The sequence below is a fragment of the Echiichthys vipera genome (assembly GCF_963691815.1).
Source record: "Echiichthys vipera genome assembly, chromosome: 6".
NCBI classification, from domain to species: Eukaryota; Metazoa; Chordata; class Actinopteri; order Perciformes; family Trachinidae; genus Echiichthys; species Echiichthys vipera.
Genome location: NC_139831.1, coordinates 13,438,917 through 13,451,349, shown reverse-complemented (window position 1 = coordinate 13,451,349; position 12,433 = coordinate 13,438,917). Strand labels below are relative to the sequence as shown.

At 43.4% G+C, this 12,433-nt stretch overlaps 1 protein-coding gene across 1 annotated transcript in view; it reads left to right on the top strand.

The window, feature by feature from the left end:
- The first annotated feature begins 579 nt into the window (after nt 1-579).
- Nucleotides 580-12,433, top strand: part of tgfb5 (transforming growth factor, beta 5) — a 12,356-nt gene continuing 502 nt past the window's right edge. Inside the window, exons 1-7 of the mRNA XM_083915416.1 lie at nt 580-1,248; nt 1,635-2,073; nt 3,236-3,399; nt 3,836-3,968; nt 4,082-4,192; nt 9,604-9,784; nt 10,144-10,297. Coding sequence (XP_083771542.1) covers nt 1,713-2,073; nt 3,236-3,399; nt 3,836-3,968; nt 4,082-4,192; nt 9,604-9,784; nt 10,144-10,297 — 1,104 coding nt within the window. The 5' untranslated portion in view covers nt 580-1,248; nt 1,635-1,712. The remainder of the gene's footprint in view (nt 1,249-1,634; nt 2,074-3,235; nt 3,400-3,835; nt 3,969-4,081; nt 4,193-9,603; nt 9,785-10,143; nt 10,298-12,433) is intronic.

The window sequence follows — 12,433 nt, the reverse complement described above, 5'->3', positions numbered from 1 at the left end:
TATGAAACTTTAAAAATACAAAAAAGGAGGGTAGTTTGTTAGGACAAATCATTTTGTGTATATAGCATTTTTTCTAAGATAGTGATCAAATGAATTATGTTGTTTAATATCTATAGACCTCTAGGTTTCTAACTCCATGAATACTTTAAGTATATGTGCGCGTGCCAACACCTGTTGCTGGCTCGGATACTTTCATATATGCTGTACAGACATGAGAGGGTGAAGTTATCAATCTTCTCCTCTGATTCTCTGTAAGAACGTGAATAAGCACATTCACCTAAATGTACTAACTATGGCATTAAGTCTGACATGTCCTCGGGGGGTGTTTACCTGCAGAGAGGGGGGCGCAGGCGTTTTTGTGGAGAGAAGAAATTGCAAAACGTGTGTGAGAGAGAGGCAGATAATCACACACTCTCTTCACTCCGGTGGAAACCCGCCCCACCACCTTTCTCCCATCCAGTCCCTCCTTCTCCTCCTCCTCCTCCTCCCTTCTGTCTGAGCATTTCTCCCAGAGGATCTTTCTGCAGAATAATGGAGTCACATCTTGCAGCAGCCTCAGGGTTTTCAGCAGAGCCTTCAGACTGGAGCTCCTTTAGACCGATCATCTGTGACTTACTGTAAAGTTTCCTCTTTTTTTTTTTTTTTTAATTCCCAGCACAAGGACTTCTTTCATACGTGTTCTCTGCGTCATGTCTTTTTATGTCGTCTGACTTTTTCCGTGTTTTTATGTTTATATGAGGGGGATTAACAGGCCCACCATGGTTTTTCCAACATAAATCAACAGTTTCTTTCCACGTTTTTAGTGCAGGCTGCTTTCTGTTTACCTATACCGGGGAATGAGAGGACATCATTGGTTGTTTTAAAAGAAAAAAAACTGTAACCAGATTTTCTAGAGGTGGGTATGGGCCAATTTTCCGCTCCACAGATGGGTCTTTCGGAGGTGAGAGCAGGGGGACCGCGCTGCATCAGATGAAGTGAGCAGCTCCAGGTTTTTGTTTGGAGGATTTGCGACATGGGCTGAGCTCCTGTGATGACTGTTCTCCTGAAAGCTGTTGCATTATCCGAGGATGGACGACGGAAAACGGAGAAGGATACAATTAACTTATTGGTCAGACAGTAATTAAATAGTCCCAATCTTCACCTTTTACACGCGGAAAGCGCGCACGCACCGGCCCAAGGGACAACACCGGAGCTCTTGAGCGCACCGGACTGGAATTCAAGCGTCAGCCGCATTTCCGATCCCTAAATGTGAGGTTTTTACAGTGGAGTTGGGTTGTAGGGTTATGTCAATTTGGCGTGTGCAAGCAGTTGTTGTTTGTTCCTTTTAAATTCAATAACTTAAATTTAAACTCAAAATAATACATTGAAATGCGTCTCTTGTGTTAGAATATGCAGGCGCATGTCTGAATGTTATACAATTACCTTTGCAGAATAAATGTAAAGTCAGCAGATGTGGTTTTCCTTTCCACAGAAAGTGGTTTTGACCAAAATAATCTGTTAGAACTGGATATTGGATTTTTTTTTTTTTTTTTAGCTTTATTTTATTTTGGAGGCATTGGTTGAAGCCTCGGGTTTATGTTTTGAACCACTTTACGCACACATTTCTTCATTCTTGATTTTTTTGGGGAGGGCAGTGAACGCAATAGTTTCAACTGGATTTCCTGCTCGGCCGGTCAGAGAGTATCTCTGTCCCTCCGTCTCCTCACCGGACAATGTGGCTCCCCCGCCTCGCGCTGCTGCTCTTGCTGCTCCGGTTCTCCGGTGTGCTGCTGGTGGAGGGCTTCAACACGTGCCACTCCATCAACCTGGACGCGCAGAAGTCCCGGCGCATCGAGGCGATTCGCGGGCAGATCCTCAGCAAGCTCCGCATCCGCAGCCCGCCGGAAAAGGACGAGGACCCGCCGCCTGGCTCCGTGCCCCCGGAGGTCATGCTGCTCTACAACAGCACACGGGAGCTGCTAAAGGAGCGCGCGCGTCTGGGCGAGTCCGCATGCGAGCGCGAGAGCAGCGAAGAGGATTATTACGCCAAAGAGGTGCAGAGGATTGACATGCTGCCCCCCCGCTCCGACACAAGTGAGTCCGTGTATGATGAGAGGTTCTCAATGTGTGGTCCGGGGTCCAACAAGAACCAGAATGTATCCAAATATTAGTGACCTGAAAGAGGGATTATTACTTCTCATGTTGCTTCTTTTGATGCAGGTTTAGGGGACGGAAGAGGTGAAAGTAGCAACTAATATTTTATGAAAGAAGTGGCCTCTATATTCAACTTAATCCCTTTTTTTTTTTATCACAAATTTGGAAGAAAGACTGACTGATTAGGCTTCAACTCCATCAGCAGGCTCCCACTAGAAGAAGTGCTCAGATCCTACTTAAGTAAAAGTGTCTAAAAAGCACTCAAATGCAGCATTCAACGTGTTATTTAAATAATAGCAGGCCTACATGAGTATTAGCAGTAAAATTAAAATTTCAACACTGGGGCAAAATGGTCCAAATGGTCCTTTGCTGATGGTGAAAGTGCTGAATCATTGATAAATCAGTAATATATCTGTGTTGCTTCATTAAGGCCCCAAATTACGACACTTTACTCAGGAATTACACTGTACTAACAATATTTCAACACTGGGGCAAAATGGTCCTTTGCTGATGGTGAAAGTGCTGAATCATTGATAAATCAGTAATATATCTGGTCCAGGTGGTTCTTCTAACTCTGACTAGATATGCTTCTTGTCTGGGTAGTTTTGTCTGTACAGGAGCTATATTCCTATATTTATACCGAGCTGTATTTTATAAGACTGATAGGTGTCAGTTTGCACCTCGTCCTCCTTCACCAGCTGCTGTAGATGTACTCTTGAGCAAGGCATCTTTATTGTGGCGAATTCTCTCACAAATAGAAACAAAACTTGATGTTGATGGACCTCATTTGGGAGATTTTGAGATCAATGGTACTGGATACTACAGGGGACATAATTACACAACTGCCTACTTTGGGGGTGATGTTTCATACAGTAAAACTCATGAACGCAACAATTATATTAAACATAAGACCAGAGGCTTTTACTCACTACGTCCAATCCTGTAATTTAGTTTGAGACGCTCATCAGCAGTAATTATGTCTGAGACAATGCATCAGCTTTTTAACCGATTCTATAAATACAGCATTGTTGGAGAAGGCATGAGATGTTGTTGGATCATTAGTCAAACTTTCTATGTTTGTTCTGGTTTTTTTTTCATCCAGATGCGGTACAGCCAGCAGCCCCCGACCCCCATTACAGAGTGGTCCACTTCGACGTCAGTGGAGTAGACCTGACCAACAGCACCCTGGTCAAGGCTGAGTTCAGGATCTTCAGAGCTCCCAACCCGCAGGCCCGGGCCTCAGAGCAGAGAGTGGAGATCTATCAGGTAAACAACAGCTCATCTGCAGCAGGACCGATAAACCAGTAATGTCACTTTTAAGCTTTAACATCCAAATAAACACAATTTGTTCAATAATTATGAAGGAGACATTGAATCCAACTTCTTTAAAATCACTTCAGGCCCCTTAAAGTATAAAAAAGCAGAGGTGTGAACAGGAATACCATTTAGATTAATTGTTTTATGTAGATTTTCCCTCATGTATTTAGTCATCAGGCCAATAAGACTATTATGACAATACATTTTCAAATTATGCTGTATATATATGAGCCCAATAAAAGATCTGCAGGTTGTTCTTGGTTTTTATGACTCTGTGCCATTCATGTGTCATGTGAAATATCTGTGTGTGTGTGTGTGTGTGTGTGTGTGTGTGTGTGTGTGTGTGTGTGTGTGTGTGTGTGTGTGTGTGTGGGTGTTGTATCAGCTGCTGAAGCCAGATGAAGAGAGCACCTCCACTCAACGTTATATTGACTCCCGCACTGTTCAGCTGAAGGCAAAGGGAGCCTGGATCTCTGTGGAGGTCACCGAAACCATCAAAGACTGGGTGTCAGATCCAGGTTCGCCTCAGCACTTTCACATACTGATTCATAAATATATATAAAGTGTTAGTGAACTTCAACCCTAACCCTGCATCGGCTGATCTCAAATGTGTGTCCGTTCTACTGATCAGAGAATAACCTTGGCCTGAAGTTGGGCGTCCACTGTCCCTGCTGCACCTTCGTCCCGTCCACCAATAACATTGTTCCCAACAAGAGTGAGGAGCTGGAGGCTCTCTTTGCAGGTTTGTTGCACACGTTATGTTAACCAGGTCTTGGTCTATATATAAATATATATATATGTAAGTGGGTGATTTGAGCAGCTTTCTGAGGCTCACATTAACCCCTCGTGAAATCTTAAACTGTATTTATATTTTTACTTAAAGGGAAAATGCAGACTTTAACCTCCTGCTCCAGAGAAGCTTTTTCATGTCATCGAGAGACATTCAGGGAAAAACTGAGATTTAAGATTCAGCCTGAATATGAGAGTGATGTTTCTGTAGATGTTGGAGGTTTTTGGACGATAGGTCTGCATTAGTTGTGTTTGGACCACATGTGTTCAGGTAAACACAACACATACATAAATAAATAAATAAATAAACATACCAGCCAGATTTAACTAACTTTTAAAAATGACTTGGCCTCAGTTTTACCCAAAGGCCAAAAATGACAAATTAAACAGGTTGGTTGTAAATAGCTTCATGAGGACATTAAAAGGACTTGTTGAAGATTTATCAGCCCAGCAATAACCCTGCAGGTCACAAAATGAGAACATACAGTGGAGACTCTCCTGTGAGGCGCCTCCAAAAACGATTCATGAACCACGTACACCCCATCGTACAGGAATAAAGGAGACACTGTGAACCTGTTGAATGTCAGACTGTCTGTGTTGCTTCATTAAAGGCCCCAAATTACGACACTTTACTCAGGAATTACACTCAGCCGAGCCAAGACAGGTTTTTTTACCACTTGGAAAAAATGTCGACTTTTGATACTGATGTAAGACAAGCAGGGGCTTGTTGTGAGCTCAGAAAGAAAACATGAAATCAGATTCAATCAGGCAGATTCCTAGCTCAGGAAACAACTGCTTTATATATATATAATGCAGTTATATATATATACAGACTGTAGACTGTATATGTGTTTCTGTCTATGTAATGTAATATTTTTTCAGCATTGCAACAATTGTAAAAACAAATATGTCCTACAGCCTTCCCAGAAAAACACACTGGAGTATAAAAACCATAAAACCACAGTTCAATCTCTCCCAAAGTCAATTTTTATTGGGTCACCAGTTAGCACAACCGTAAAATGCATAGCACTGTTATATGTGTATTAATTTTCCTAATTAAAATAGAAGAAGAGCGTTCTTCTTTGCAGAGCTAACTGCTGTGAGGGCTCTCAATCTTTGGGTTAAGTGAGAGTGGTGAGTGAATCAACTCACTGCAGTACGGTGTGTGTGGCACTGAGGGCTTTGATTCAGCCCAGGTGTGATAGGCAGTGAGAGGTTTACCCTGTCGTCACTGTATCTACAAACACTAACTCAGTACTTTGTAAATATTTGTCTCGTAGTGTATACTTGGGGTGGTGGAGAGTTTGTTGTGACTCCAGCCTTTTGGTTTATGAAACGTAAGCAGTTGTTATCTATGAGTAAGTTAGCCGGCCTACCTCCATGTTGCGTATACTCCATGCCATTTAACGATGAGAGAAGACACATGCGCGTTCACAGAAATCTGGTACATGCGCACTGACGGGTCCTCTATTGGAGAGAGCGGAGGAGCTAGTTGGCAGTGGGGGAGGGTCGAGAGAGTTGTAAACATTTGAAATCTGTCCTCGATCCGGTGGACTTGCCGACTGCAGCTTTGAGAAAGCCTGTAGTGGCTCTATACAGTTTAGTTGTTTCCGCCCCTTGACAGAATGAGTCTTCCAATGGCCGACACAGCGGACCCCTTCTCTTACGCTTCTCAGATTTTGGACCTCAGTGATAAACTAGCTTTACAGGGGCAGGCTATCACTGCACAAGGAGCCCTTTTAGGTTCTCATGAGCAAATGCTGCATGCTATCGCTGAGCACCAAACCTCACAACTCCCCAAGCACCTCCAGTTCCACCTCACTGTCCTGTGGTAGTTCAGGAGACCAAGCTGGCTACCCCAGTCCTATATGAAGGGCATCCAGGGAGGTGTAAGGGATTTACCAGCCAATGTAGTTTAGTGTTTGAGTTACAACCCTCCATGTTTAGCACAGATCGGGCCCAGGTAGCATATATATAAAGCCCTTCTTTAAGAAAAAGCCCGTTCATGGGCTACGCCTTGTGGGACAGGCAGACTCCTGTCTGCGCTGACTCTGCCCTCTTCATGGCAGAGATGAAAGGGGTGTTCGACCACAATGTAAGTGGCCAGGAAGCAGCCAAACGCCTTCTTAGGTTAATTTTCATTTCAATTCCAAACTTCAGATACAGAATCCTGTAACACTGGTAACCACTTTTTGTCATGGCTTGTCTGAGAAGGTTAAGGATGAGCTCACTTCTTGTGAGGTTCCTGATTCACTTGAGGATTTAATCTCATTGGCAGTTAGACTTGACAAGAGAATCTGTGAGTGCAACGAGCGTACACCTGTCCAGGAGTTTACCATGCGTGAAAGGCCTAACCTGCCTAAGAGATCCCTTGACAATGATGATCGTTTTTCAGACTCTGTGGCGCAACGGTAGCGCGTCTGACTCCAGATCAGAAGGATGCGTGTTCAAATCACGTCAGGGTCATAGTTTTGGGGCGGCAGTAGCTCAGTCCATAGGTGACTTGGCTGGGAACCGGAGGGTTGCTGGTTCGAGTCTCTGTGTGAACCATGAACGGAGTGTGGACTGTGAGAGGTGCCAGTTCATCTCCTGGGCACTGCCGAGGTGCTGTTGAGCAAGTCACTCAACGCCCAAATGCTCGGGTCACTGGCAGCCCCCTCGCTCTAACATCTCTCAATTAGTTGCATGTATATAGGTCCTCTCTGTGCATGTGTGTATTTTGGGCCTGTGTGTGTGTAAAATGAAAAAATAGAGTGAAAATTGAATTTCCCCATTGCGGGACGAATAAAGGAATTCTTTTTCTTCTTCTTCTTCTATACAGCGGGAGGGTGGGTCAATTCATTCGCTAGTGCCCTTCAATGCAGAAATACGATACGCAGGGAAGCAAGTAGACTCGTCAGACCAGGGAAAGGTCCTGCAGAGTCTTAATAATTTCCTGCCTGTGGCCAATAATTAAACTTTCTTGTTCTTTGAGTTATTTTTAGATGGACACTGGCACACCTTGGCATTTGTGGATTCAGGAGCAGCAGGTAGTTTTATGGACTCGACCCTGGCCCTGATCTCAAATTACCCATTTTTGATCCTTCTTGTCCAGTAGAGTTGAGAAGGTCCCCCTGCCCCATTTTCATTTGTATTGGTATTCACACAGAATAGAATAAGTTTTTTTCTTATTGATGCACCTCAGTTACCTCTCAATCTGGGACATCCATGACACATCAGTTGGAGGACTGAGAAGATGCTAAGCTGGGAGCCAGACTGTGCATCTAACATAATGGAGTCATACTCTTTTCAACTCCAACCTTTGGGTCTTGAGCTGCCTCGAAATCTCCCAGTTCAGTAGGTCTCACCTGTTCTACCGCCATCGATCCCCATGACTCTTGGGGCTCTTGAGTCCTTGACTCCTTCTGATCCATCGTCCTCCATGTCTCTTCTTACCAACAGGGTTCCTGCAGAGTATGCCACACTTAATTAATTCTTCAGTAAACGGAAGGCCTACATCCTTCCTCCCCATAGGTCCTATGATTGTTCCATTAATCTCCTCCCAGGCACTACACCCCCAAGGGGTTGCCTTTATTCATTATCACATCTGAATGGACCTAAGCAAGGTCAAAGCGATGCAGGAGTGGCCTCAGCCTCACTCTCTCAAACAGGTTCAGTGCTTTTTGGGGTTTGCAAATTTTTATTGTTGCTTAATTAGGACTTTAGTTTTATTGCTGTCCCTATTTCATTGAAGAATCTTAAGCCAGAGACCCTTTCTCGAGTGATCAGGTAGTGACAGTTCTCCAAAGCCCATTGTACCCCTTGCTTGGACTACCATCGTCTAAAGCGTTCACGGTCATTATGGTTGTTGTAGTTCAGTTCTCAAAGGCAGCCCATTTCATCCCCCTCCCAAAGCCTCCTTCCGCCCTTGAGACCACCAAACGTGTAGTTAAGCATATCTTTTGTGACCACGGCCTCCCCCAAGACATTGTGTCATCGCAATCCAGCCCCTAACTATTGGGTTGGTCAGGGGGTGTGGCACTCTACGAGGGATCTCCAACTGTGGGTAGAGTCCCGCAAATTGGCACCTCCCTTCGTTGGTCCCTTTAAGATAATTTGAAGGATTAACCCCGTCACTTTTCACCTCCCGCTCCCCCGTTACATGAGAATTTTCCCGCCTCAAGCCAGTATGCTTCAGTCCACTAGCACCTCCAGGGAGGCCTCAGCCTACACCCAGGTTGGTTGGGGGTGAACCAGCGTACACAGTTTTGCGGATATTTAACAGTCATGGTGTGGGACATGAGGTTCAGTACTTTGTGGACTGGGAGGGATATGGTCCTGAGGAGCGGGCCTGGCTCCCAGCTAGGGACATTTTGGACCAAGCTCTTATCTGGGATTTTCGCCTTCTCCGGCTGGTGCTCTGTGCTGCCTATCGCACCATCAGAGGCAGTGAGAGGTTCTTCCTGTTGTTAGTGTATCTACAAACACTAACTCAGTACTTTGAATATTTGTTGTCAATTTCCTGTTTCCTAGTGTATACCAGGGGTGCTGGAGAGTTTGTTGTGACTACAGCCTTTTGGATTATCAAAGGTCTTGCCTTTAATTCTGTGTTTTCTGGGTCTCCTGGACAATTTTGGTTTTGTGTCAGCTGCTTGGAAGCGGTGCTTTAGTTTATCATCTTAGTGCTTTATTTCATTAAGGAAGGCTGTAATGGCTCTAAACAGTTTTGTTGTTTTTTCTCCCCTTTTCTATCTATTGCTATCGCAATTTTGTGGTTATCCCTCTGGGATCACTTTGGGACACCCCTGGGTCCGCACTTGCGTCCAACCCCACACCCCCCGTTTTAAACAGTTTACCTTTCTCTCTCTTCTCATGAACCTTGACCTGAAAAACGTGTTCACACTCTCAGTGCTGTGAGTTCATGATATCTGTTGTAAGTCTGGGAACCCCTGCCATAGTGTGTTACTATATATGAATTACCACATTTTTCCAGCATCTAAAGTGTGCAAACTGTAGGAATTCAAAGGTTTTATCAACTCTGAAGTTCCCAACCTTTTTGGCTCGTGACCCTCCAAAACGAAGCAGTGTCTACTCACAAATCCTTGTCACAGATTTATTGGGATTAGTTCCACTAACGAGGGATGATCCTTGTTCAGATTACTTGAGTAGTGTTTCAAAACCTGAAGAAGGAAAAAGCAAAGCTTCAAGAAATGTCTAAAAAATAAACATAAATATTTCCCTTCAGGTCAAAGGAATACTTTACCCTCAAAATGATCATTTTTATATCAGTTACTCACCTTGTGTTGCCTTTAACCTCCATAAACGGTGGACGAAGAATCCAAAACTGAGAAAACGTCCTATTTAACTGTTCCACTGCTCTCTTAGGTGTGGATGATGAGCAGCTTCGTCAGATAAGAAAGCCCGGTCAGGTTAAAGGCCAGGCAGACTTCAGCACCAAGACGCCGCACCTCATCCTCACCGTGCTACCCAGTGACAGAGTGGACAACCCGGCCAAGAAGACCCGCAAGAAGAGGGCGGCCGCCACAGACACCACAACCTGCTCCCGGTAGGCATCCGACCAGCCTTATGTGTGTTATGTGTGACTAGCTGACAGCACTGACATGTAGTTTTATAATTCTGAAATCTAGTTGTGGTGGACAGTGGATTTTTTTCTCCTAACCCAAAACTGTTCAGACAATTGTGTGGGAACAATATTGACCCTGTGTTTAGACTGCAGGCCGGCAGGCGTGCGGTGCTTTATTTAGACTACCTCGCACTGCAGGGGAAACTCGGGCAGCCTCGCATAGTCATTACCTTGTGATGGCTCGTTCAAATGGTGATCCGTTGTCCTTTTCCCATGACCCAACTTTGAGCCTTGCCCCAGACGATGAACTGTACATATGTTTTCTTCTCCATGTGTCTCAGTGGCTCAGACCAGGGCTGCTGCCTGCGCTCGCTCTACATCGACTTCAGACGGGACCTCAACTGGAAGTGGATCCACGAGCCCAAAGGATACAAAGCCAACTTCTGTGCCGGCAGCTGTCCTTACATCTGGAGTGCCAACAACCACTATAACATGGTGAGTTGGTTCATTTCTGTTTCTATAAGATGAGATATGATCGTATGATATGTGTGTTGAAGCTTTATTGGTGCCATCCAAAATAGAAAACTGGCATAAAATGTTTAGTCCAATTGAATTATTATTTGATCTGACGGTTCCCGATGAGAATTTTATTAATGTCAAATAAAATATGGCTGCTGCCCGGCTGTGTTGTTAAAATAAGGTATTGAATAAAGTACTGTTTGGTTTTGTTATGAATAATTAGGTATTGTATTGACGCTTGTATCAAACGATCTTAGGCAATACCCCAGCCCTGGGTCCAGACACAAATACCTTGATGTGTCCAATCATTTCCTACATCTCCTTTAAGCCCATTAGGCCTCTGTGAAACACACACCCTCAACAAAAATATCAGTTTTAACCACTCAGAGTAATAAATTACACTTATTCTGTTTTTGCAAATAATATTTCGCCTCAATCTTGAGATTCACCTTTATTGGTTAATAATTTGAATAAAAAAAGACTTCTCAATGTGAGAGGGACAGAAAAATGATATGAATAGATATTTATGAACAATTGTTCCAATCCAAACAAAAGCATCTTAAATATCTAAAGTAACTCCTCCATCTCTACAGGAAAACACTCACAGGTTTGGATCAAACTCATTGACTTCAATGTACAGCAACTTTGAAATGGGGGAGACGTTTTCCTTTAAATGAGCTTTAAGTGCATTGTTTGTGGTTACTTAACACCACAGTTAGCTAAGATCGGTTAACCCCAGCGTCATAAATGGGCTGTCACCTCGCAGAAGCCAATTACAGAACATATAGTCTGACGCAGCCTGTTTGTGACTCGGCCTGTTGCTACGCCGACTCTTACAGAGCCTTCTGATTTACTAACCCTTCTTTATTCACATCCTGTCCCTATTGTAATATAGTGTTATAGATTTTCATATTTATTTGACACTTAAGCTTGCTGCATTGAGACATAGTTTAACAGTTGGACAGGACACACACTGACAGACAGGGGTTATACAGTAGGGCATATATGTTTCCAGCGAGCAGTCCGGCTCAGTTCAGTTAATTTTGCGTTTCCATTGTCGGAAATTGTGGATATAGACCTGCTCCTTTCCTACTCATTTTTCTGTTACCCCTCTGCCGAGGTACATAATACGCTGACCTGATGCTAAAAGTGGAGCTAGAAACACTGCAGTCGACTCGTGCAGAGGTTCCTCTGCATCGTCGGAAAAGAGGAAATAGGGTTAGAGGACCAGTGAGGAATGAAAAGGTTTCTCAGCTCTTACCATCTGGTAATAACCCCACCTACATTTAAGAGTATTGTCTGCGGTGGAAACACAAAACAGATCGAGTGTTTGGGTACATATCTGAGTACATACGGCCCTAAAGGTACTACTGTACAACCAAAAGTTGTTAGACGAAAATGTGGCTTTAGTGCCAATGGTTCAGCTTTGACAGTAGTAGGCTTACCTACACAGCCTTCTTCAAAAGCAACTGAGGATTTATCACTATTTCAATCCAATATTAAATATTCATGACTAAACACACAGCTATTCAAAGTTTAGAAAGAAAACTCTCAGGTATTATTCATGAAGAGATCTGCTTCATGAGCTGCTGCTTCACAAGACATTTTAGGAAATACGCTTATTCACTTCCTTGTAGACTTAGACAATAAGATTGGTTATCTTAGTTGGTTAGCTTAGTTTAGCGTAAAAGAGTGAAGACAGGGTGGATTATAATAGAATTATTCCTGTAACAGTGGCCTGGCACTGTGCAAACATCAACCCCACTGTCATCACGTTTTGATTCAAAAGTTGTTAAATCATGATCGATTAGTTGTCCACTATTGATTTAATCGGCAACTGTTGTAATTAGCGATTTTATAAGAAAAAAGTAAAAATTCTCTGTTTACAGCCTCTTTTTTGTGAATGTTTTCGTTTTTTTTCCTCCTCCGATAGAAACTAAAGATCTTTGAATTGCTGACAAAGCAAGACATTTGACGCAGATATTTTGGGATTCAGGAAACACTGATCCACATTTTTCACCATTTTCTGACATTTTATTTTATTTAACTAATCGCTTAATCAAGAAAATAGTCAAAAATAATCATTAGTTGCAGCACTATACGTGACACACT